The sequence below is a fragment of the Myotis yumanensis genome, unplaced genomic scaffold (genome assembly GCF_028538775.1).
Source record: "Myotis yumanensis isolate MYYU_CA2020_CCGP unplaced genomic scaffold, mMyoYum1.0.hap1 SCAF_14, whole genome shotgun sequence".
NCBI lineage: Eukaryota > Metazoa > Chordata > Mammalia > Chiroptera > Vespertilionidae > Myotis > Myotis yumanensis.
The window spans coordinates 11,888,803-11,914,203 of NW_027223765.1; the positions used below are offsets into that span (position 1 = coordinate 11,888,803).

The 25,401-nt window shown below is 42.0% G+C and overlaps 1 protein-coding gene across 1 annotated transcript in view; it reads right to left on the bottom strand.

Annotated features, from left to right (window-relative positions):
- Positions 1 to 12,221: 12,221 nt before the first annotated feature.
- The window catches only part of PDCD6IP (programmed cell death 6 interacting protein), a 44,579-nt gene continuing 31,399 nt past the window's right edge, over positions 12,222 to 25,401 (bottom strand). Inside the window, exons 13-18 of the mRNA XM_070391759.1 lie at positions 23,804 to 24,052; positions 23,331 to 23,465; positions 22,116 to 22,210; positions 18,101 to 18,224; positions 16,466 to 16,653; positions 12,222 to 15,688 (exon numbers count right to left, since the gene is read on the bottom strand). Of these exons, the coding sequence (XP_070247860.1) occupies positions 15,514 to 15,688; positions 16,466 to 16,653; positions 18,101 to 18,224; positions 22,116 to 22,210; positions 23,331 to 23,465; positions 23,804 to 24,052 (966 nt within the window). The 3' untranslated portion in view covers positions 12,222 to 15,513. The remainder of the gene's footprint in view (positions 15,689 to 16,465; positions 16,654 to 18,100; positions 18,225 to 22,115; positions 22,211 to 23,330; positions 23,466 to 23,803; positions 24,053 to 25,401) is intronic.

Here is a 25,401-nt window from a genome sequence, read left to right on the forward strand (position 1 = left end):
GACGCAGCTCACTGCCATCACTGTCGTGACACCCTGCGCTCTATCTAGCATGAGCCTTTGACACTGTCACACAAAGGCTGAGGGATGTGGTGGTTTCAGGCAGGGATGCAGGGTCCCCACAGGCCATGCTCTAGGGGTCAGGAACCTTTCCCGGTACCCCTGAGCATAACCGTGTACACACGTGTGAATGCATGTGTGCATGCATGCCAGTCTCCACCTTCATAGACCTAAGTCAGCTGAAAGGGAAGCTGAGAACTCTGAGGCTGGTTGTAGGCCAACCCCCTGAGAAAGGAGCTAGTGGCAAGGCCAGTCAGGCTCTGAGCAGTCACCCCTTCTATGGGACCTGCCATTGTGTCCGATAAGTTTAAGGAACAGGCCTTGCGAATGTAGAAAGGGCTCACAAGAATGTGCCTGATGACAACTCCGGGAAAGCCCGGGCCCTGAGAGGCAGGATTCTAATCAGGCTGAGCCAGCAGAGGACCCCAGAAAAACTCAAGTCTCCTGAAAGAGCTGGGTGCCATAAAGAGTGACATCTCCATCAATTTCACCTCTGCAAGTGGCAATGGTACAAATAATAGTCACAGAAAATGTTTCCTTCAAAACAACAGCCATGGATATGGATAAAGTCCCAGTGACAAAAGCTTCTTTCAAAGGGGATCGGTAGAGATTTCATTCATTCCTTCAGCTCGTCTTTATTAGGTGTTTATAATATCGAGGTCACTAGCATTGTATTCGCATTTCAGAGTCCACATTAGATCATACAGCAATATAAACGTGCAAACTGGAGAAAATAAAACAACATGGTTGACTTTCACAGACAGCATGAGTGAAAAAGACAGACACAAAAGAAAACACACTGTATGAGTCTATTTATAGGAAACTCAAGAACAAGCAAAACGAGTCCAATGTGATGGGAGTTAAAACAGTGCGGGGAAGGGCAGGAGAGACTTCCGGGAGCTGGAAATGATCTACATCTTGACATGGGTGGTGATGGCACTGGGTATAAAGTTCACCTGAGCTGTACATGTAAGATTGTTGCACTGTACACACTTTATGTATATTGCACCACAATAAAAAAAGAAAAATATAAGTTAAATCAGACTCCGGTTCAGACTTCAAATCTGATCATATCTTTTTTTTTTTTTGTAATTGATTTCAGAGAGAAAGCGAGAGGGGGCGGGGGGTGGGGGGAAAAAGAGAGAGAGAGAGAGAGATCAATGATAAGAGAGATTCACTGATCGGCGGCCTCCTGCCCACCCCCGACTGGGGATCAAGGCCACAACCTAGACATGTTCTCTGACTGGGAATTGAACTGTGACCTTCTGGTTCATAGATCGATGCTCAACCACTGAGCCATGCCAGCCAGGCTGGTCATATCTTAAAGAGAGACATCTGGTCACTCCTTGCAGTCCTCAGGCTGGAACCTACACTCTACACCCGAAGTCTCTAGCTTTTCAGCTTCATTCCCCTCCATCCCACTCTCTGTGTTCCAACCACACAGAAGACCTCACTGTGCCCTGAACATCGGGCCCTTCATCCATTTCTTCTCACATCCTGCTCCTTCTCCGCCTTGTCTACCTAGCAAATGTCTTCAGTTAGTCACTTAACAAATTATTTGTTGAGCACTGAATGGCTATCTGCCAGGCACTGTACTAGCCTCACTCCCCGAACCTGCTTCAAGCTTCAACTTTATTCATAAACACCTCAGAGAAGCATCTCCAAGGCCCCTGAGCCCCAACACTTTGTGGATTCCTTCATGACACCCATTCTCATGTTATCACACACATCTGTAACCATGGAGACCCTCTCCCCCTCCATACTAGGAATGGCACTGGGCTCTTCCCTCCCTGTATCTCTAGTTTCTGGCACTGAAGGAGTGGTCACGCTGGGTATAATGAAGAAATGACTGGACACATGAAGACTACAGCCTATCACAAGTAGAGAAGAAAAGACAGACATGAGGCTAACACAAGGCTGAAGGTGACAGACTCCACAAGAGGTGCCAATGGAGGTGAAGCATTAGGAAAAATTCCAAGTTTTGGTGGGCATTCGCTACCTTTTTATTTTCTTTCACTCAGTATTACAAGAGAGAGGAACTCAGTTGGGGCCAGCCAGCCACAAAGGGAGATGGAAGGGGAGATCATTCTGCTGGGAGCGGTATTTTCTGTCCATGGCCAACAATCTAACTTGACTGGGAGTCTGATACTTTTATGGCCTTGGAGATAAAAGACAAGGAGGAAAGTTCCCACAGGCAGAGCTGGGACTCCAGCGGACAATGCACACAGGCATTGTCCCCAGACAGTAAAAGCCGGGATCCGAATGCACTAAGCATGGAATGTGTCCTACAGCAGGAAAAGGGAATGTTTGCCACCCCAGCCCAGTGTGACCTCTCTCGTGGACCAGAGTCCACCGCATTTTCCATTTTCTCTTTTCAGCATGGATTTCCTGCTGGGATTATCCTGTGTCCACAGAGCCACTATGTTGCAATTAGATCACTTTACTTTTAGTCTAAAGACCATCAGATCAAGGGAAGCCTATCTTGATCTGATGGACAGAACTGCGCATCACCAGAGACCCTGGTCTCTGACCCAGATGCAGGACCCAGTGGGACTCTGTGCCCTTGCGGGGAGGGATGCGTGTGCTGTACGGAGGGGAAAGGCACACACAGCTGTTTGGCTCGCCAAAGGAGTTAGCGATAGCAGAGGTTGCCAATAATGGATGCTTCCCTAATGTGATAAGTATATTGATTTCAATTTTTTTAACCTGCCTCAGAGTTAACAGGAAAACACAAGAAGCACTGCCATTAGAGTCTGGAACAAAACAAGAATATCTACCATCACCTTGTTTATTGAACGTGGTCCTGAAAATAACTAGCCAACGCAATCAACAATAAACAGAAATATATATATAGTACAAAAAAAATAAAAGTGGAGGTAAAGTGTTCTGTGTTTGTAGTTGGTGAGATTAAAAACCAAGAAAAGTCCAAGAGAACTCAATGAAACTCCATTGCAAACAATAAAAAATACTGTAGGTTGAATGGAAACAAAATTAATATAAAGAATTTAACAGTAAGTTAGAAGGTATCACGGAAGAAAATAACTCATTTGTAATAACAAAAAAAGGATAAAACATATAACATGCAAAATCTACACAAAGAAAATTCAAATTGCCCCTGATGCACACAAAAAGGCTTTACAGTGATGGGAAAGTATACAATATTCTTAAGTAGGAAATCCCTCATATGGAAAAAAACAGCAAGCAAAAATTTTTTTTAAAAAAATATTGTTTTAAAGCAATGTGAGAGGACTGCCAGATAATAAGATATTACAATATTATAGTAATTAAAATAATATGGTACTGGCACAGGAAAGGGCAAAAAGATCAGAGGAACAAAATTTAAAGCCCCAAAAAAAGATCTATGAGTAAATGTGAGTGTATATAAATAGATACACATGTATCATAGTATCATATGATAAAAATGATAGTTTGAATAAGTAAAATATTTTTTTCAACAAAATAATATTGGAAAAACTAAATAACCAGATAGACAGGCCTGCCAATTCCATTTTTTTTTTTCTAATTTGTTGTGACAGTTTTGTTTTGTTTTTTACTTTACATATGATGGTGTGTGTGTGTGTGTTGCAATGCAGGTGTTTTTTATTTCTGTTTTTGTTTTATGTAGTCAAATATATTGATCTCTTGTACTATGACTTCTGAGTTTGTGTCATTCTTAGAAGTCTTGCCCATCTTGAGATTAAAACAATTCTCGCATTTTCTCCTGATACTTTATAACTTTACTTTTTTCAGACTTAAACCTTTGATCCATCTGGACCTTATTTCGGTGAAAGATGTGGGGGAAGGCCAAGTTGATTTCTACCATCGTGATTTTACATAGAACCGAGGGGTGTTCAGACAAGAAAAGTGATTCTTCCTTTAGTTCTAGAACAAGGTCCTGCTCCCAACTGCAGAGAATCAAGCAGCCTGCACTGGTCAAAGCCTTGCTCTTCAGGACCAATAAAACATGCAGGCCCCGCATGGCCTCCACAGTGAAGGTCAAAGGCAGGCTAAAGGTATGTAGGACCCTGCTGTGCTTTTCACCCCAATCTCCCTCTGGCTTGTTCCCTTCTCAGAGCACGCTCATGATCTGGGATGAAATACCTGTGCTACCTGGGATTCACCCTTTACCACGTTCATTGCCTGGCTAACGCACTTTTCAAATTACCCCTGGGCTGCCTTGCCTTACACAATACACACACACACACACACACACACACACACACACACATTCCCCACCCACATCCCTCCCTCTGGGCCACCGTACATGTCCTCAGACCCCTCCACACAACCACTGCCGAAGCAGAAACCACATTCCCCATTGTGCTGTTCGCTGGTGTGTATCTTCCCTGCTGGACTCCAAGCAAATGTGCCTGCTGCTGCTGCGACCCCCCACCTAGAGCAGAAGGATGCTGACAGAAATGACCCCCCACTGCGTGGAGGTCTTCCAACCCGCTCCATTAGTATTTTTCTAAGGCCAAGAATGGGGAAATCATCAAGAATTGTTCCTATCAGCAGTATACGTCCAAAGAAAATGCAAATTACTGATGCTTAATTACTAACAGAGCGGATCATTTTAGCCAGCCATTCTGGCAGACATTAACATGGTAGTCTTTTGCAAAAATGGTCCAAATTATTCTCATCTCTACATTCGTACTCTTTTCGATATGATTTTGCAGTACCTCCCATCCTTGTCCCTGAGTCTGACCTTGAGACTTGCTTCAGCCAAGTGTAGCAGAAGAGATATTGATCCTGTCCCAAGGTCAGGTCTTAAGGGTCCTTACATGTTTTTTGCTTGTTTTCTCGGAATTACATCCACCCATGTGAAAAGCCTGGGCTGGCTTTCCGGAGGATGACAGATACACAGTCAAGTCACCCCCATCATGCCAGGTAGCTTTCCTCTTTGGCTTTGATGGCAATATATGGTGTGGAAGAGAGAAGAGTGTATAAGGAAAAGGAAGTCCATCCCAAGTCAACAAACATCTGTGGCTCAGATGCTCTAAGTTGAGCACTCCGCTGAAGATGGCCAAGGGATATAGTCTGTGCTCCTTGGCCAGACCCATGAGCCCTCCTTGTCTGGCCCTGTCTGAGTCCCTGGCCTTTTCCCCCTTTATTCCCCCTACCCACTCTCACTTCTGGCATCTTGAGCTACTCACGGTGTCCTCGGCCTCTAGTCATCTTCGATGCCTCCCTCTCTCCACGCCAGCTAGCCCTTCATCCCGTCAGGGATGCCTTCCCTTTTAGATCCGGAAAACTCCTACTCAGCCTTCAGTGCCCAAACCAAGCATTTTGAGAAAACAAAAGCATCCCTGAGGACTTTCAGCTAAGAGTTGGCCTGGTTGCTACCAGCGAGGCATTGATGTTCCCCTGATGAAAGAAACAATTTCAGTGGAGAACTCCAACGAGACAACAGCACCACTCCAAAGCCATCCCTGCACAGAGATACACACAGAGACACTGCGCAGCCACAGGAATGACCAAGCATGCAGTCCCTCGGCTCAAATGAGTCTCTGTGGCTTCTTTCCTAATGACATCTCCAACCCCACGCCATCCCTCCCACCTCCTAAACTAACAGCATTCAGAGACCCAGTTACCCAAGTGCCCCACTTTCCAACAACACTGATCCAGAAGAGACCCCCACTGCCTTGTACTCAAACCATGAAACAGCCCGCATCCTCCATGAAGCCCTCAGAAGTGCCTCTCACCCGGACCATCCGAGCATTCCCCTTTCCTGCAGCAAGTTGCAAACCCAAGTGTAACGACCTGCACGTTCCTGGTGGCCTTGGGCGGGTGGTCCTTGGAGGTTTCTTTCGCTCTGACGTTCTCCAATCCAGCAGAGCAAAACTTCTCTCTCGCATGTTTCCACGTTCCCTGGGCAACCGTCCAGCCTCCTTGAATCCCATTGGGAACAACACTCTGGGGCCACCCTGCTTCCTCTCTATTGTCCCTCTCCATAAAACGGCCCCCTCCGTCTCCCCATAAGACCGTTTATTCCCTGGTGGCAGGGCTCATGCCATCCCCAGCAGCAAGTCCGGCCCTAGGGTGTCTGTGGAATGAATACCCCAAAGGCCACACCACCAAGCAGCCAGCTAGGCCTCCGAGCGGCTCCATAGCAAGCACCACTCCCCCCGCCCTCGCAGCCCAGGCCTCGCGGGGCCACAGGAAGAGACTATTAGAAAGTGGCTTTTCATCAGCACTTCCCACACCACTCCTCCTTGTTGCCTGATGAGCTGTTCGGAAACCGGCTCGGTTGCCATCACTGCGGATCATCCAGGAGGCCTCCTCGGTGGCACTGGTGTCCTGACAGTGCTCAGCCACTTGATGGAGCGGATGCCTGCACCTGCAGGCAAATAACGGGGCACCAGGTAATGAGTTGATAACATCGGAACCCTCCACCGCAGGGGTGGGGGTGGGGGAGTCCTCAGGCCTCAATCGCCTCCATAAAACACCTGCGAGCAGGAGCTGAGCGGGTTCCTGTTTCACCTGCGCTGGGAGCAGCTTTGGGAGCAGCCCCGATGGAGACAAGCGGCCTGCAGGGTCCCCTCTGTTCCTGGTCCAGGTTAGAGGCATCGGCATCCGCTGGCATCCACTCCGCCAGGACGGGCCCCAGCAGCCCAGCCTCAAAGGGTCTGGAAGAACCTGCGGGGCTCCAACCCGGGAACGTGTGGTTTCTCGCAGCCTCGCTGAACGTGGAGCGCATCGTTTTCTAAGAGGTTGGTTTTCCCCCCTCTCTCTAAAATGGCTCCCTGGATGACAAGGGCGGTGCACATACCATTCACTCACCAGTTTGAAATGCAAACTTCCCCCTGGCCGGGTAGCTCCGTGGGTTAGAGCATCGTCGTGATACACCAAGGTGATGGGTTCGATACCCGGTCACTGAGCGTATAAGCAACCAATGAATGAATGCCTAAGTGAAACAATAAATCTCTCTCTCTCTCATCAATAAAAAGTGTTTAAAAATACAAACTGCACCTTCTACTCCCGTCCCCTGGCTCACTCCTGCAGCACCGGCCCCACCCAGCACCTGGCTCCCCTCAGAGAGGAATTAGGGCCACAGACAACCCACAGGAGACAGCGCCCCGCCCGGCCCCCTGAAAGGAGAAGACAGAGCTTTCCTTGCCGTCTCTTTTTCCATAGTTGAGGCTGAGGTTGAAATATAACAAAATGGCCCCTCTTTTCATCAAAAATTATTTCTGCCAGCCACAGGGAGGGTTTCAAGCCAGACGCCGCCTCTCAATAGTTTAAGAAACATGTGACCCGAAGCATCACCTCAATGTTGTCGCCCAGAACTCGGGGTGCTTTTATCTGACCCCAACATCAAAGGGACGGTATGAGAGACATTCGTACCATATCTTTAAGGTACTTGTGGTTTCTCGGGGGGGGGGGGGGCGGGGGAATGTCCTGTGAGGGGAGATTCTATAGGAAGTGTCCGCATGTCCAGAAATGAATGAGACCAGTTCCCAGACCACAGGCTGAAGCCAACCTTGCAGCGTCAGTCCCAGGACCGGCCCGGCTGCAGGGCGCAGTCAGGAGTCCTGCCGAGCTCTGCGCCCCGACCCACCCCGCACTCGGGGGCACACCTCATCCTGAAGCTGGTCCCCGCACGGTGGCCTCCCAGGCGTCAGAGAGGAGGGCCAGTCCTCCTGCCCCACCCACTGCCGCCGCCTCCCTGGGTCCATCATCATCTCCAACGACTCCATCGCCATTCCTGCACCCAGACTGCCAGCAACTACCCGCCATCACTCCACCAGCACCCATCGCCATCTCCAACGACCCCTTCCATCCCCCCCGTCACAACCCCACCACCCCCTCCGACCCATGCTGGTTGGAAAACTGGGCCCATACACGGAGGTCAGGGAGCGGCCACTCCAGGTTGGCAGGTGGCAGGTCTCACCAGCAAGGGAACCTACTCAAGAGGGTTGTCCGGGGCCGTCACAAGGTGAGTGGATCCACACTGTCCACCAGGATCTTAAAGCTCAGATAGAGGCTTGAACCGGGCCTGGTCACGTATTCCGCACAGAGGTCTCACCAGCACGGGACTCCCTCAAGGCTGCATCCTTGAACCTGACTCCCACTGTGGGCACGGTGGGCAGAAAGTACATTCGAGCACAAGGTGGGGGAAGGGGGGAGGAGCCTACAGCTGCCAGGCCCAGCTCCTCGAGGACTAACCAGCAGGCACATGCTCTCAGTGACCTCCCCCAGCACCCCATCACCACCACTGCCCCCCATCCCACCACTGCCCCCCGTCACCACACTGCCCCCCATCCCTTTCTCACCACGGCATGCTGAGGGGACAGGGTCCAGGGACATGAGCCCGCTGGTCCAGCCGGACTAGCACACTTAGGTTTGTCATCAGAGAACACTTCACAAGCTGCCTCGGGCAATCACAACAGCCATCCAAGCTCAGCCTTTTGAGAGCTTCCTCTGTGCCGGGGGCCATGCTAAATGCACTTCCTGTGTTAACTCATAACCTTCTGCAGAAAGTGCCATCCTGCACCTTTTTCAAATACGGGGACAGGGACGCTGAAGCACAGAGGGGCCGAGTAATTAGCTGCAGGTCTTGTGGTCATTAGGTGTCAGATCTGGGACTTCGCCCAGGCCATCCCGACTTTGTCACACCATCACCTCACGAAATAAATCTGCGGCACTTTAATGAAGAGCATGAAGTTCACCGGGGTATCGGGGGTGCTTGGCTGCTGATAACTGCCTGCCCCGTGGACACCACAGGCCCAAGGAGCAAAGCAAGGACCCTCAACAGCAATAGCCAGGAATGGTGCTGACTGTACACGCTTTGCTTTCTGAATCCCCACAGTAATTTCATGAGGTAGGGAGTATGACGCCCATTTTATAGATGAGGAAACTGGGACTCAACTTGCTTGATCAACAACCTGCCTGATGCTCATGCAGTAGACATACCCCAAAAGACCCTATGCAGAGTAGTCATGTTTATCCAACATGTGCCAAGCGTTCTGTGAGGCATTCATACATGAGTGAAGGAATGAGTGAATGAAAGAAAGAGAGGCAGGGAGGGCGGGAGGGAGGGAGGGAAGAAAAGAAAAAAGAAAGGACAGTGTTACTCATAATTAAAATTGCAGAAACAACAGCAACGATTATTAAAGGTCAGAGAAGCAGACAGGGTAACAGATGTTAATTTGAGAGTCAGTGGGTGGGGCTGCACCCAGCACTGGATACCAGCACCCAGCAGTGGAAGTGACCCCTCCCACACAGCATTTCCCTGCCCCTCCTTCCGCCTGACCTACTTCAGGGCGAGCAGCAAGGTTTGCAGATCTGGGCCTGGGTTGGATGCTGACTTGTTAAAATGGCTGCTGCCTTTAGCAATTAGACACTCTAAGACCTCTATTCTGAGTCCTTAAATATATACAGTGACCTGTGTGCTGATGTGGCCAAAGGACAAGGAACGTGTGAAATTGTTCCCATTAAAATCAGCCCTGGGGGCAAACACTGCAGAACCAAGTGCAGGCCTGGCTGGGTCCTGGGTTTTTATTATAGGATCACATCCTTTCTCTGCCTGTAAAGTTCTACTCTCCCGCCCTCCTCCCCTCTCCCACTCCCAAACACACCTTCTTCTAACCGCCTTTAGTTAAGGGAAAACCTTCAGCTAGGTTTCCACCCTAAAGGAGGGTCTGTTCCTATCAGAATATCAAATCGAGTGTACTCTCTGCTTCACAAGGTATGCTTTTGTTTGGGGGTTTGGGGGGACAGGAAATGCGCTGTGGGCCCTAAGAGTTCTCTCGCGCCTGGGAGACTCACTGTTTTGTTTCACAGCTTCCTCGATTCACAATGCAAAGATGCTTCAGCTCTTGGCAGGGAAGCAGATACAGAGCCCCTTCACAGGGCCCCCATGACATTGCTAAAGGTAAAAAAGAAAACTTGAACCAATTTTAGAACAAGAGTTGAGAGGGAATAAGAAAAAGTCCTGCTGTGACCTTGGAAAACATTCGTTGGGAAATAGTGCCCTCTTGTGGTCTAACTGGAAATTGCCACTCTTCCCCAGAAAGTTTTCATGAATAAAACTGGAGGTTAATAAAACTTTTTGTGCCGTGAACCACATTGGCGGTCAGGTAGAGCCTGTGTATTTTACGGAGAGCCAATTCTATTCGTGTTTAAGCACCCAGAGGGGCCAGTCCTTCAGGCAGTGCCCCATCCTGAGGAAGGATTGTTACCTGTTTCACCAACGAGGATATGGAGGTGGACAGCGGGCATGTCTTGCTCAGAATCACACAGCTGCTGGGGGACGAGGCCAGAACTGGGGCCCAGGTCAGGCTGCCTCTAACAACCCACTAAAGATGAGTAGGTCTCGGCACCGCTTGCCAGAATCTGAAAAGTTTATGCCGAGGCCTTAACGTGGTTCTGTCACGATTCCGGTCCAGAGAGTCTCAACACCTACTTTTTAAGGTTCCGACCTTGAAACTGGTTCCTAGTGAGAATGGTGGGCCGCGAGACATTCCAAGGACAGGAGAGTGGGAGTAGAAGTGGGTGTGGAAGTGGGGGGGGGGGGGGGCTCCAATTCCCTGGATGGAGTCCCTGGTGTGTAAGTGGTCAGGTCCTCTCACTGCCCTTCCTCCAGCAGGCCATCCCTTGTGAGTGGCTCTTACGATCTCAGCCCCCGTCTTCCACAACATGCACTAAAACATTACTCAGCAAGAGGTTTCATTTGCAGGAAGGCAGATACCACAGAACTACAGGCACATGGAAGAGAAGGCACAGATTAAAGGAACATGAATGCAGCGCTGCCATCAGACCACGCGTGCAGATGTGCACAGCATGAACATTGCGCTATCCCAGACAGCCCAGTGCAGCAGGTGGCTGCAAATTGAAGCTGGCCAACCCACGCACACAAGCAATATCCATTTCTTTACTTATTGAGGTCATTTGTTTCTGACGCTAAAGCCCATCCCACGCAGGGTGATAAAAAAAACTCAGACTCGCCTGGCCGGAGTGGTTGATTCCCAGGTCAGAGCACATGCCCAGGCTTCAGGCTCGATCCCCAGTGGGGACATGCAGGAGGCAGCCAATCAATGGATCTCTCATCACTGATGTTTCTCTCGCTCTCCCTCTCTCAAATCAATAGAAATATATTTTAAAAAAAAAAAAAACCTCAAGACTCACACATTGCTGGCTCCCCAAGCCAGGTCCTGAGTCAGTTTCATGCTGCCCACCTAGTGGTCCCTTCAGCTATGGAAGCCCCGCCTTGCTGGGAGCGTGCCACCATCCCTCTATACCGAATAGCTATCCCCTCCGAGATTTTGTCAGTCCTTCAAACCCTGGCCCCAGACTCCAGCTTCTGCTCCCCAACCTAGCACCACCACCTGAGGCAGGAACAAGCAAAGGGTCTCGAGCCGGAGCTGAAAAAGGGAGAAAAACATGGAGAACTCCCTGCCACAAATCCACATCTTAATATACTATCACCTTCAAACCAACTGTCAGTTCAATTGTTTTCTTTCCTGGAATATAAATCCTTGAGAGCGCATGTGGGGGCAGGTTGGAGGGGGGGTGACAGCTGGGAGCAACTAATCAATGTTGCTCTCTCACACCAATGTTTCTCTCTCTCTCTCTCTCCCTCTCTCTAATCAGTAAAAACATATTCTTGGGTGAGGATTTTTTTTTTAATGGTTTAACTATGCCCAACTTTTCTATATTTAAAATATACATAAGAATTCGGACTTCATTCTTGGAGTTAGCTTATTCACCCTGAACTATTGAAAGGGATACAAAATCAACAATTTAGGACAAATTGTGCATTCTGAGCTACATAATAAAACAGTTGCAGCTGACCTTAGCACATGGGAGAACGAGGAAGAAAATGTTTTAAAAGATAAACTCGTTTCACCATCCCCTCCACTGCTCAATTAACATAAACTTGTCAAACATTTTCAAAAAATCAACCCAGAAAATGACACTTGAAATTAGTCATCTGTAAAAACTGAGGGAAAATCATAATGAAAAACATGGTCCATCCATGATAAATCATAGGGTGGACAGCTATTAGGAAAACATTTAAACATTGTCTGCATTTTATAGTCTCATGCATTTAGTCAAAGTGGCTATTATTTTTTTATTCCCAACCCACCATTTGTTAAAGAAATTACAGAAACTATAGAGCTGAAGAATAAGGACTTTAAATAAGAATTCATACTCCAAAGAAATAAGAATCTTTCAACTTTTATTTCCAGGATACATTCATCTGGAACCTCTTTGTTTCTTTACAATTTTCCCCCTAAGAGAAATGAATACAATAAAAATATAATCCAACTACCAGCAATGTTTGTAACCAGAAAAGAATCTAAAATCTCTGGTGTGATAATATAGGATTTTTTAAAAATATAAACTTCATACCAGAAATAAAGCCTGAATATTCTCTTTTTCTTTAAAAATAGAATTTTTCCTTCTTTGCTCTTCCATGTAAATCTTATAATCACCATTTAGTTTTAAAGTCTACATTTAAACTAGTAATAACAATACTATAGCAGTTTTTTCCTACTTTGTATCCTGTTCCGTGAATCAACTAAGAATTGCAGTTGTTTAAAAAAAAAAAAAAAAAAAGATGCCACTAGGTTAATAGCAAGATTCTTCAAGATATACTGATTAAAAAAAAAAAATTCCCACTAGCAAACTAAAACCTACTTAACAAGTTGCATTGTACAAAGCACTTTTGCAAACTGTAAAGCTCTCATGGAAAACTTTTTACAAAATGTGTTGGACTAGAAAGGCTAGTTCAACACTGGGAGAGAAGGTCAGGGACAGAAGGCTGTGAAATCTTGGTCTTGTTCTGTAACGTTTAGATTTGGGGAGGGGACATTAAACATTGCAAAGCTAGGGGTACGGGTACATGGTTATATCACAAGGACTGAATGGTCTGCAGTGATGTATGAGCATTTTTCTTAACTGAGAATAGAGAGCAAGGGGCAGAGTAACAGCCCGGTACTTTACACGAGACTGAGAGATCAGACCAGCCGTCTGCGACCAAGAAAAAGAAATGTTAGTGTTTAGTGGCTCTCTATCCAGAGCTCCATCACTGGAAGGATAATCCATTCTGAAAGTGTTCCAAAGTCGAACCTAAATGGACTGGGAATGGTTTTCCAAAAGGTCATCAAAAAGTCTAATTATAAACACAGGTATTAACATACCTGAACTAGAGAGACACTCTATCGCCAAAACAGCATTATCCGGGACACCTTTTTCAGGAATTTTGTAGGATATTGGAAGCTAAGCAAAGGACAAAAAAGTTTGATAAAAATGAGCCCAGTGAAGGCTTCATTCTTGTTTGCTAGAATGCAATGGACTTCAGAGAAACGTCTTTCAATGAGCCATCAGGATGACAGCAAACAGGCCTATAGACAGACCTGCCGATGGAGGCCTGCTGACCCTTGGTCATCGGCACCTAGACAGAGATGGCCAAAAGCAGCATCCTCTATTACCTAAGGGGTAAGCGAGCGGACAGGAGAAATGGTGCTAGGCTGCCGAGCGGCTCGGGCATGCTGGAAGAGGCTGGCACCAGCGCTGGGCCCCCTCTCCTAGAATGTTTTCACCATCTTCCCGTGGTGCTCTGGGAGCAGGCCTAGCTTAGCACGGGAAATGGGCTAAAGGCCTGATAACTTCTCTTTTGGCCTTTGGATGCACTTACTCTTTCTTCAGCACCATCTTTCCCCAAGAGAATATTCAGGCCAACTTTTTGTTTTTTTCTGCATTAGCAAGAGTTATAAACTAGCAATTTGGAATACCTCCCTCATGGAGTATCTTATGTTAGTATATGACACCTTGAGTAATAAGAATGTATAACTTAAATGTCATTTACACAAGAGTCAAACAAGCCATGTCACACTTGATGATTCCACATTAATAAAACTTAGCTTTGATATGTAAAAACCTATCTTTTGCCAAGGTTTTAACTATTGGACTTTAAACCAACTGTAATATTCCATGTAAAGGTAATTTATATTGCAGTAACATGCCTTCATGTTTTCTACATACAACAAAGTAAGATTTTGAAATATACAAATATTTTAAAACCAATTCACTCTCTTTTACAATCACACCTTCAGTCCAACATTTAAAATATAAACCCAAACTGCCAATGAAAACCACAGTGTCCCAAGTGACAGTACCATTTAAATGAAACAGTAAGGCAAGAAAATGTAGGCATTAAAACTTAAAAAATAAGCATAAACTAATCCATTGGAAAACTGCTCATATGCCTGATGTGTTCAGAAATGAATCTCACACAGAACAGATCCCACTGTGATATCAAACAACTCATTCCTTTCTCATTTTCTCATTCCATGAAGCATGGCTCACTACTTTTACTGAGGTTTATACAGTGATTAGTTATCTTTAACAGCAGAGATTAATATTAAATACACAGCCTATTCCAGAATTGGCATATGCTCCCAACAACTGTTTTGTGTGCTCCCTGAATTATAAAATAGTCCAATCTTTAGGAGCATAAAAATGAAAGGGCTTAAATCTACTCACATACATTGTGCATTAAATGTTACCAAGTTAAGACAGCAAGGTGGAAAAAAGAAGGGTACAGTAAGTTTTCTTTAAACAATCCCATTTATATTAGACAGTATTGTAAATAATGTATTTTAACCAGGTTATAAAAAAAATAATTACCAGAATTTGTACCAATTTCTTGGAGAAATTAATAAAACATTAAATATACATATTTATTTGTATATTTATTTGGAGAATCTTTGGTACCAATTGTGTTCCTTCCACATTATAGGACTTTTCAAAATAAATTTCAAAATTAATATATTAATCAGCACATGAAAGATAAACTATGATACTTTTCATTTTCCCATAAAATGTACTTGAACCTATTAACCTGCACTAATCATGCACTTAAACACAGTATCTGTTTAACTCATGTACATATAAAATGAGACTAATACTACAAAGAAATTAGACAGTAATGAGAATCAATGACAAAACATAACAATAAAAACTGTTCTTAAGTAATTTATTTTTAAATTATAAGATTACAATGCTTTGATTATGCAAAATAGCATAATGGAAATTAAACCAAATCAATAAACCAAAAGAGAAAGAAAACTTGGTTTTCTTGAATATCAGTATTTAAACCATCACTGTAAGTATCTGGTAACCCAATCACAGCTTCTGTAGACATAAGTATATTTATTTCAAAGGTTTCTCTTGTGGGTTTAATTTCTTATTTTCAACTTTTATGAACTGTAATATAATTTATTTCAAATCCTAGTATACCTAGTGTTTATACTGCAACAGCAGCAAATCTCACATGTGCAATCAAATGTGGAACTGGGGCACAGCTTTCAGTTTGTAGCCGCAGACAAATTATACACTGCATTCAGAGTAGAGTGCATTATATTAACCAGAGCATGGAGTTTAGTAACTTATTGCAGATTAGTATTCTTTCCCTTTGAACTGAACCAGCTGAGCTTCTGAGCAGACATATTACTGCTGTGGATAGTAAGGCTGCTGTGGGGGCTGAGGGAAGGGGTATGAAGGCTGCTGGGGTCCTGGGAACGGAGCCTGTCCAGGGTTCTGATGATACACTGGCGGATATGGCATATTGTACTGGCCGTACGCATAAGGGTTATAGCCCATGGGCATGGGCATTTGGCAATACCTGATGGGAAGAAGAAAAGAATTGGATTGATAAATCAAATACGAAAAAAACAAAACATACTATAATTATTCTAATACCAGTTTTTCCAAGAAAGCCATTTGTCTCCATTTCTCAGTCTATTAGAGAACAGTGGAGAGAAGAAAACAGCTGTTTCACGGTACCTGTTAGAGAAAAGTGTTCCTAATCCTGTTATTAATTGAAATGAAAGAATATCAAGTTCACTGTAATGCATATAAATTTACTATTTGTAAAAATTATTAATAGTGGAAAGACAGAATGGACTTAAAGTTTGAAGCACACTTAAAAAATAGTCAAATGTCTTGATTTTTAACTAATTATCACAAAGAAAGCAGATCTTTAAGAAAATACATTCCATAATTCTATAAATTTCTGCTCAACAGTTTATCAATATGCAAAAATTTCAAAGTACAGGAATATAAATAAGGCCGTATCAGTCTAGCTCACGCTAAGCTCAGAAAAGGCACTTGTTTATCACCTAAATAAATATGATCAAGGAAACATATTCTGAATTCCATACAGAAGAGATCTGATATAAACCCAGTATGTAAAAACTAAAAACATATATATGCTTGGAAATGGCTATCCCAACTACTCAAATAAGTGACTATAACATTACTTTTACTTCTGCATGAGCTGACAATGCCGATTATTTATTTATGACACATCCATTCAGAGAAGTGACAAGCCTGTTTTTAACAGGTTAACCAGAACAGAAGATCTGTTGATTCACTGGGATAAACACAGTTTCCGCCTTACCCGGGATATCCTGGATAGGTGGGGTAGGGGGGCCCCTGGGCCTGTGGAAGGGGAGCTGAGCCAGGAGTCTGGGATGCAGCAGGTGCAGGAGTCCCAGTCACTGCGGGAGCTGAGGCAGCAGCAGCAGGTGCTCGATTTGCTGGAAACGTAGGAGGTGGAGGCCGGGCTGGGGGCTGAGGCTTACTAGGCTGTGAGGAAAAGTCAGCATTAACTACAAAATGTTTCATGTTTCTTTCAAATTGCTATCAATTAAAATAAATGAGGGGGCATGAGAGAAACTCTACAGATTCCAACTAGATATACTTCTAATTCCCATTCTTAAATGTTGGCTTATGCCGAAACCGGTTTGGCTCAGTGGATAGAGCATTGGCCTGCAGACTGAAAGATCCCAGGTTCGATTCCGGTCAAGGGCGTGTACCTGGGTTGCGGGCACATCCCCAGTGGGAGATGTGCAGGAGGCAGCTGATTGATGTTTCTCTCTCACTGATGTTTCTAACTCTCTATCTCTCTCCCTTCCTCTTTGTAAAAAATCAATAAAATATATTTTTTAAAAATGTTGGCTTATTACTCTAGAAATGTATCATAGTTGAGGAATAATTCTCCAATTTGTTGTTTGTTTAATCCTCACCTGAGGATATTTTTCCATTGTTTTTGTTTTTTTTTTTTTAGAGAGAGGGAAAGACAGAAATATCGATGTGAGAGAAACACACCGACTGCCTCCTGCAGAAGCCCCAACCAGGGCCCGGGCCGGGGAGGAGCCTGCAACCCAGGTACATGCCCTTGACCAGAATCAAACCTGGGACCCTTCTGTCTGCAGGCTGACGCTCTATCCACTGAGCTAAACAGGCTAGGGCTAATTCTCCAATTTGTGAATCCTCGGTAGCCACTGCTCTTTTCCTGATGCCCAATATTTAATCATTTACTGCTCACTGCTTCTCCCAATGATTAGACAACTGAGGTGGAAGGAAGGAGCAGGTTAGGTACAGTTTATTATTGTAATCTCATCCTGATCCCAACATATTATGAAATTTTTTAAAGACCAGAACACTTAAAAGAACAGTATAATACACATGTAAGTTCTAATATTCTCCTATATAATCATAGGACCACTTCACCCTAAGAAAATTAACTCTTACTCCCTAATATCATCAAGTATCCACTCCACATTTAAGTTTTCCTACTTATCACCAAAAGAAGCTCTTACATGTATTTTTATGGATCCAATCAAGATTCATGTATTGCACTTGGTTATTATGAATCTTTCCACTCTTTCAACCTAAAACAAGCCTTCTGCCTATTCTTTTTCTTTCTATGACATCCCCTTTTAGAAAAGATCAAGCCAGGTATCTCACAAAATGTCCCAGTTCTAGATTTGTCCAATTGTTTTCTACTGGCACAATTTAACCTCTTGTTTCATCACCCCATTTGCTATAAACTGAAAGTTGGTTCTAAAGACTTGATTAGATTCAAGTTAAAGATTTTTTGGCAAGAATTCTTCACACTGCAAAACATCACGTGGGTCACCTGATCAAAATGGTGACAACAGATTTATCCAACATGAAGTCTGTTCCATCCTTTACAGCAAGCAAGCTGTCACTAATGTAAACTTCCATGTACAAATGTTTGCTTACTGACCGCAATGGTTCTTGGCGCTGGAGTTGGAGGAGTGGGGGCAGGTCCTCCTGCTGGAGAGGACTGATAGGCAGGTGTAGGAATTGAAGGAGCACTAGGTTCTCTGGCAATGCTTTGCTGCAAGTCCCTTATTAAAGACAAGTGTTAGAAATTAACACAATAAAAGAAAACCCAACACACATAAATTATCAGGTGCTTTTCTTTTCTTCATACATGAAACACAGGAAATAGATTCAAAACAATGATGCTATTTTAAAACATGCTCCGTTTATGTTCTTGACTAGAACTACCTTAAATCTTCTTTCTCCCTCCTATTTAATAAAATGAAATTAGTTCTTATGCTCCTTCTGAAGCCTAGGAAAAAAGGAAAACTCTCAGAGATCACAGCTACAGCTAGAGTAAGGAAGATGTCCAACTGGGCAAGTGGACCTAAACGGCCGCCCTCTCATTTCTTTTAATATATTTTTATTAATATCAGATAGGAAGGGAGAGGGAGAGATAGAAACATTAATAATGAGAGGGAATCACTGATCAGCTGCCTCCTGCACACCGCCAACTGGGGATCAAGCCTGAGACTCGGGCATGTGTCCTTGATCAGAATCGAACCCAGGACCCTTCAGTCCGCAGGCTGATGCTCTATCCACTGAGGCAAACCAGCTAGAGCTTCTGCCCAGTCTTAATAAAAGGTCATCCTCTAGATGAGAAACTCCTAACATAACAACCAGAAAATTACAGCAGTTCATAGTCGCCTCATAGTCATCTCACTAATATTTTAATCACTATTTACAGAAACCATAACAACAGGTGAGAAAGCTAATCTATTCAAACCATTTTATAAATTTCTTAATAAATACTTTCTAAAGATATTCAAAAAAAGTATGGCACTGAGCTATTTCATGTTGAAAGAGATCTCAAAATATATTACTAAGGTAAATTCATAAAAGAGATAGTTGAAAAGACCATTAAAATACAGTATTAAAAAACAGAAAAACATTTTTAAATCCCCTCTACCACGATAAATTGAAATCCATCCCAAAATCTCACTTAAATAAAACAGATGTGCTATAAGTGTAAATTACATGCCAGATTTCTAAGATTTAGTGTGGGGGAGAGAGGAATAAACTATCTCCTTCATAATTTTTGCATTGATTATATTTTGAAATGATGCTACTTTGGACATACTGGGTTAAACAAAATGTATTACTGAATTTTATTTTGCCTGTTTCTTTTAGCTTTTTTAATGTGGCTACCAGGGATTTTAAATTTTAAGTTGTACATGTGACTGCATAGTATCACCATACAGACGTACCTTTATTTAATTTACCAGCTCTAGACATCTGATTTGTTTCTATTCTTTTACGGCTAACTGTAATATTGGACAGTGTGTTTTAGAACCTTCATGCCCACACTATTTACAATAGCCCAAAACTAAAAACTACTCAAATACTCAAAAATAGTACTGATAAATAAGACTGTAGTATATTCATACAATGAAATACATACAGGAACATCATACAGATGAATCTCACTAATATAATGTTGAGTAAAAGCCAGTCACAGAAAAGTACACATGATTCCATTTATACACAGTGCAGCAAACACAGGAGAAACTAGTCTACACTCTCAGTCAAGGCAGTGATTGCTATGGGAGAGGAGATAATGACTAGGTGGATGCATTAGCTATGCTTCTGGGGCGCTTAAAAGTGCTCAGTACAGGGGTGTACTCAGTTTATGAAAATTCAACAAGATATACATCTATATATACTTTTCTTGTTTTTATTTGACATTCAATAAGAATATTTAAAGAATTTAGGCCCTGAGCATAACAGTGATTTTAACAAAGGTCTCGCTATAAGCCCTGCACCCTGCTTGGATCTGAGCAAGATCCATTTTTATCTATTTTACAAACTGAGATTCTCTGTAAGACGGAGTTTGAGCAAAAGGTTCTACAGCTCAAAAAATAAAAAGTGGAGGGGGTGGATGAACACAATCCAAAAAGTTAAAATCAGAATACTTGGTTTTGACTATAAGAACATGAAATCCCATTATTTAGATTAATGTAATTATCTGAAAAGATTATGTATTCTTTCACATGACTCAAAACTTTAAAAAGTGAAAGACCCCTGCCTGCCAGTTCCCACTCCACCATTCACTCCCCAGACAGATACCCACTATTCTTTCTCAGGAGCCCATCCTGAGTTTCCTTATGCATAAATAAAACAATTCAAATGCCTATATCCTCTCCCTTTTCACACACACAAAAAAACATACTTTACAAACTGTTCTGTGCCTAACCTTTTCTGTACATTAACTATCTTAGCAAACCTTCCATATCAGCAAACAGAAAACACTCTCTTTTTGTAAATAGCTGCCTAGTATTTCAGTGTACAGCTGCAGCTTCATTCATTTCACCAGTCCTGGATGTTTGATTTGTTTCTATTCTTTTACCACTACAAGCAATGCAGAAACGAATTAGCTCATAAATGTCATTTCTAGCATATGCTAATGTATCCTCAGAATAAATACTCAAAAACAGAATAAAGGATCTATGGATTTGTAATCCTGACCTTGGTAGCTAAAGTGCTCCACACAAGGACTGCACCAATGTGCACTCTCACAGCAATGCACGTGTGCTAATAAAGCATGTTAAACAACTTCCAGATTTTTGCCAATCTGAAAAGTGTTATTTCTGAGTAATTTCAATGTGTGCATTTTCTTTTGAATGTGGTTCTTATGCTTAAGAACCACTTATATTTGTTTGCATCCTTTGCTCACTTTTCCATTGAGTTTTTCCTCCTCTTGACTATAGGAGCTCTTTATAAATTAGGTAATAAGCCTTTTGATATAATAATTCAATCTTGGTTTTTCTTTGCCCATCTCTAATTCTCTCTTTACTTTGGTTTCATTTTCTTTTGACTTCCTCATTTCTACTCTGTGTTCCTGTTTTCTTCACTGTCTATATTCTTCTTTTGTGCTCCTTCCCATTTCACCTTAGATCTGTGATGGTTTGTTTTTCTCTTCTCTCTCATGAATTCTGACACGTTTTATCACCTGTTTACTCACCATCTCGAGTTCTGGCATTTGTTTTCGATGTGCCTTAGAAAGACTGTTTCCTAACCCTTTGTTTCCCCATAGTAAAATGTTAGCTCAGAATTTTCACCTGTCCTGTGACAATATTATTTTGGTGAATGTTCTTCATCTATAGCAGTGGTTCTCAACCTTCCTAATGCCGCAACCCTTTAATACAGTTCCTCATGTTGTGGTGACCCCCAACCATAAAATTATTTTCGTTGCTACTTCATAACTGTAATTTTGCTACTGTTATGAATCGTAATGTAAATATCTGATATGCAGGATGTATTTTCATTGTTACAAATTGAACATAATTAAAGCATAGTGATTAATCACAAAAACAATATGTAATTATATATGTGTTTTCCGATGGTCTTAGGCGACCCCTGTAAAAGGGTCATTGGACCCCCAAAGGAGTGGCAACCCACAGGGTGAGAACCGCTGATCTATAGGTTTTGTTACATTTTGTCCATTTTTTCACCTTGATAAATATAGTCTCTTCATATCAATGCTGTGTCAACTCTCTACTGACTACTAAGCATGGAATGAGTCCTGTTACTGGCCCAGCTTTCTCAGTAGTCTCCTTCAGAAAGTGATTTCACCATCTTCCCCAGGTTCTGTACCTCTAGTTTATGTAAGGAACCTATCTGCCACCACAAAGTAAACTATTTACGTTTATCAGCATTTCCTGAGATCTGCCACCCTGAGCTGCTTTATTATCATTTCAGTGACATCACTGTAATTCCTACATCTAGAGTTTCTGCTCTTTTCTATCTTTTTGTTTCCGGACCATGCAGATTTTTGCTTATTTGTTTTATAAAATACCCAGAAGCAAAGGAAAGAAATTGCTATCTCATACTGTCAAGTTTACCCCAAAAGTCTCCACAAGGTTGGTTTTTTAAACAAAAATATTTTAAGTACAATTTAATACAGAAAACAAACTTACTTTAAGAGTTCATCTCTTTCTGTTTTCCGTGCAAACACTATATCACTGCACTTGTTCTGGAACCGGACTAGGATTTCAGTCAGCTCGTTGTAAAACTATAAGCAAAGAACAAATACAAGTAAAAAAACAGAACAATTTTTAATCTGAGGAACACAACCTAAAGCTCAATTGTCAATAACAGTTAAAAGTGAAAAACTAAAATTTTCTACATTAGACACAGTCATACTACTTAAGTCTAACTTAATATTAAATATGAGCTAAGACTCCTAAAGAAAATAAAAATAAAATCGCTTTTAGAGAACAAAGTCACTAAAAATTAAATTGTAACAAGTTAAAAGTTTCAGACCATGTTTTGTACATTTTCCCAATTCCTCACACACCAGCCCTATTTCACTGGAAGGACTAGATCTGCACATTCACTTCAAAAACGCAGCATCATTTCAGAAGCCCTTAGAAGAATTTCCACTTGTCTATTTCAACAAAGCATTTTATTAAACGAAATTAAAATATTTTACTATCCTCTCTATTTTGAAAGGCTCTGCAGTATTTCTACCCACTCTTTAGAGCATTTTACATGATTATCTACTGTATTTACATCTAGATAACTTTATCCAATGATCATAATGGAATTAAAGTACCAAAGGAGTGATGTGCCAGAAAACTTAAAAATCACTTGTTCCCTCATAAGGAAAGTAACTGTTAAAAATACAAGCATTTCCTTAAACTCTTTAAAGAATAGGCAATAAAATACTTAAAACATATTTAGTAAGCACTCAGAGACTCAGACAGATCACAAGTCTATCATCATCCAATATAAAGCACAGAATATAAAAGCCATACCCACCCACCCACCTTCCCCACCACAGAACAGCTGTTTCCTCATAGGTCATTCAAATTGGTCAGCTTTCCACCCCCACATCCCTCTCCTAAAAAGGTGTCATTGGCTTTTGATATTTCTGGGCTAATTCCTGTTACATCAAATCTTAAACCACGTTCTGCCTTGTGAAATACACAATTCATCAAAGTTCCCATGAAACGGTGCCACCTTCGTTAAGATCTTATAACAAACTTCTCAGAGGCAAAAGTCATTAAAGCTAACAAATTCAAGGCAAAAAAAATTTTTTTTTGATCAAACTGGAAAAAAAAACAATTAACTTCCCAAATTACATATTCACATCTATACTAGAGAGCTACTGTTTCTTTAGTACACCATACCTTTGTGCCTTCTTTCAAATTAGCTACAAGTTCAACAAAGTTGTCATATGCAGCAGCTAAATTCTTCAAAACTTCTTCTCTTAAGTTAGCTTCATTGTTAGATTGTTTCATTTTCGAAAATTCCTGGTGTGAAACCTTGTTAATAGAAAAATTTATGTTTTTACATTTATTTATCAAACGCAGCTCCTAACATTTTTATTGATACTTTTCCAACTATGAAAATCATATATTACATGCAGAAATTACTAGAAATTTAACAAATACTTATTTTGGAGTAGCACTGTGCTTTAAATCTTTCCTTACGTAAAAACATCACAAATTCAGTGTGTGATAAAACAATCAATAATGATTACAGATTTCTATTAATATGTACACTTGCAAAAAAAGATAATCCTAAATGAACATAGATTTAGAACAGGCTTATCCTTTAATTTTTTTAAAACATAAATTTTATTAACGTATATGAAGTACACCTGAATATTCTTAAGAAGTCCTTCCTGCTTCTTTAGAGATTCTTGAACTTTAGTCGTAAGACCTCCATAGATTCGATCCAGCTCAGTAACAGAAAGAGCTTCTTCATTTATCACACCATCTTGAGCCAAAGCAGTCAAAAATCTGCTTGTCATGTCAAAATTCATTGATTTCAGGTCATTCTCTAGACCCTCTCTTTCCTTCTTTACTTCATCAAGATTTGTCAATAAGGATTTTAATACATTTACAACCTTAAAAGAAAAATAAAGAAAAAGAAACCTTAGTTTAATTGCAAAAGAAACCAGAAGCCTGGGTTATGGGCTCAAGTGTGGGGCGTGCAGGAGGTAGCCGCACAATGAGTCTCTCTCGTCATTAACGTTTCTATCTCTCTTTCACTCTCCTTTCCTCTCCAAAATCAATAAAAATATATGGAAAAAAAAAGAGAAAGAAAATGAGGGTGTAGGCAGTAGAAAGAAATGACTCCTGAGGTCCAAGAAGCATCAAATCATAGATACACTAAAGGAAGGAGAGAATGTGTCATACCTGGACACATTCTGTCAAGTCTGTTTAAGAGATCTAGTGGAATCAGATGTTAGACAATGTGGATAAAAATCTTACTTCCAAATGACTCCCATGACATATTGTTAAATGGAGAAAAAAGGTGCAGAAGTGTGTGTGTGTGTGTGTGTGTGTGTGTGTGTGTGTATGATGCTGCATTTTGAGAAAGAGAGGAGAAATCTGAATATAAAGATATACATACACAAAATATATTATGTACATACATATGCATATGTATTTTCTGCAAAAAGAAAAGCACTAAGGACAAACCAGAAACTAGTGAATATGATAACTCATAGAAAGTGGATGGGAACAAGGTGGGGAAAAAAGGACTGAGATTTCTCTTTTGAATCATAAACACTTTTTCACATGCAAAATTAAAATTAAATCAAAATTTGAATACAGAAACAAATGAATGAACTGTCCACCTAAGTAAAACATTAATTCCATAGAAAAATATTTCAACTCTTACTCCCTTAGTGGATATAATAAACTTAATCACTATGTAACCAAGGTCAGTTTACTGCCTGGAAAATTCAATTTCCTCACCTGCAAAAAGAGAATAATAATAGTACCTATCTCAGGACTGTTGTGAAGACTGAACTTATCTACATAAAGTAAGTGCACAAGGTAATTTCTAACAAAGGGTAAGTGTTCAATCGTGTAAGAAATTACTATTAACTGGTAGTTAAGTTTTATGGTTTAACTCTATACTTTGGGCACATTACTGACTAAAGAAGCTTAGGCATGCACATTCAGACAGGGATAGAGGAAAAGATTAAGAATTAAAGCATCCTTTATTTTGTTGAAGTATAACTATTTATGTAATTATGTGACACAGTTTGTTTGGGGAGGGAGTAATAGAATACATATTTTAAAGGTTGCAACTATTATCTGTTGGTGCATTTAAACCGATAATGGAACCTGAACCATGACTCTGAAGCGTTTACCCTATAGTCTGTTTAGCTAATAGAAAAATAAGAGATGTCATTTTACTCTCTCTGTAAGTTATGTCCAACAAAAACTAGAAAAAGGAATATGC